At 44.6% G+C, this 1,703-nt stretch overlaps 1 protein-coding gene across 1 annotated transcript in view; it reads right to left on the bottom strand.

Moving 5' to 3' along the window:
• The window catches only part of Plekha4 (pleckstrin homology domain containing A4), a 32,806-nt gene that overhangs the window by 18,386 nt on the left and 12,717 nt on the right, over positions 1-1,703 (bottom strand). The window contains 1 exon segment of the mRNA XM_021217095.2: positions 912-1,010. Coding sequence (XP_021072754.1) covers positions 912-1,010 — 99 coding nt within the window.

Raw genomic sequence — 1,703 nt, 5'->3', positions numbered from 1 at the left:
TGAGTTCAAATCCCAGCAACCACAAGGTGGCTCACAACCATCTGTAATGAGAAACAAATAAAAAACCCTATGGGCCAGAGCAAGCAGGGCTGGAGCAACAGGGAGAAAGGGAAGGGAGAGAAAATGTAATAACAAAAGTAATGCATTGTAGACTTGCTTAAAGAGAGCACGTGAGCTAAGGGATGCTAGCATCTCCCCACGTTCCTTCTTTTTAAAGAATGTTTATTTTTATTGGTTTAAATATGTGTAGCTATGAGGTATATATGTGTACATGAGTGGCAGGTGCATGTAGAGGCCACAAGGGGGCATCAGATCCCCTGGAGTTGGAATTACAGATAATTGTGAGCCACCAGGTGGGTGCCAGAAACTGAAATCAGGTCCTCTGCAAGAGCAGCAGATGCTCTTAACCACTGAGCCATCTCTTCAGCCCTGACTCCAAGAATTATATATATATATATATGATGGTAGCTGTCTTCAGACATACCAAAAGAGTGCATCAGTTCCCATTACAGGTAGTTGTGGGCCACAATGAGGTTGCTAGGAATTGAACTCAGAACCTCTGGAAGAGCAGTCAATGCTCTTAGCCACTGAGCCACCTCTCCAGTCCCTGACTCTGCATCTTGATCCACTGAGATTTGAGAAGTCCCAGCCCCTGCTCCTGCCAACATGACCTCTGCCTTACCTTTGGCACGGTGAAGAACTGTATCCTCAATCCATACATCAACATGTAACCTAACATAAAATGTTCCCCTTAATTGCCTCCTGTCAAGTCACATCAAGAAGGAAATCACTAATCTAGTGGGTGGGACTCTGGCTCCTGGGGCAACCCTGGAGTGTCCAGAGCTCCCAGGTGACGCTTAGAGTCTTTGGCTCTGGTGTTATGGCCAGGGATGGCAAGGGTGAGGGTGTACCTGGGGAGACCCAAGGTGCAGCAGGTACTCGAGCGTCTCTCTTAGGGTGCCAAGGTCCTGTTCCAGGCCGCTGTATGTGTCCCAAACTCGCTCTCGCTCCTAAAGTCCCAGGGAAGATGGAGATTCAAGATTAGTCTCCCGAACTACCAGATCTTGCCTCCACTGAGAGGAAGGGAGCCTTCCTGCAGATAGTCTCAGTGCAGACAGGCATCAAACTACTGAGAACCCCAGTCCTTATGCTACACGTGATCCTGTGGACATGGACTGGTCCTTAGAGCCACAGATTACATTTTAAGTATGTATTTATTAATTTCTGTGTTTTAACATGATCCTCACAAGGGACATATCAAATAAATATGGTTTTTCTTTCTCCTTTTAAATGTCTTTGATTTATTTTATATGTATGTTTTGCCTACATATATGTGTGTGCATATGTGAATGTCTGGTATACGTGGAGGCCAGTAGAGGGCGTCAGATCCCCTGGAATTGAAGTTAAGGATGGCATGAGCAAACATGTGGGTGCTGGGAATTGAACCCAGGTTCTTTGGAAGAGCAACAAGTGCTGTAACCATTGAGCTATCTCTCCAGTACAATTTTCTTTTCTTTTTTCTTTCTTCTTTTTTTTTCTTTTTTCTTTTCTTTCTTTCTTTCTTTCTTTCTTTTTTTTTTTTTTTTTTTTTTTTTTTTTTGTGAGAGGGTCTCAGTATATAACTCTACCTGACCTGGGACTCACTATGTAGACCAGGCAGGCTGTGGTTAAACTCCTAGAGATCCCCTGCCTCTGCCTCTGTG

Source organism: Mus pahari, chromosome 1 (assembly GCF_900095145.1).
Source record: "Mus pahari chromosome 1, PAHARI_EIJ_v1.1, whole genome shotgun sequence".
NCBI lineage: Eukaryota > Metazoa > Chordata > Mammalia > Rodentia > Muridae > Mus > Mus pahari.
This window is presented reverse-complemented; position numbering and strand designations above follow the sequence as displayed.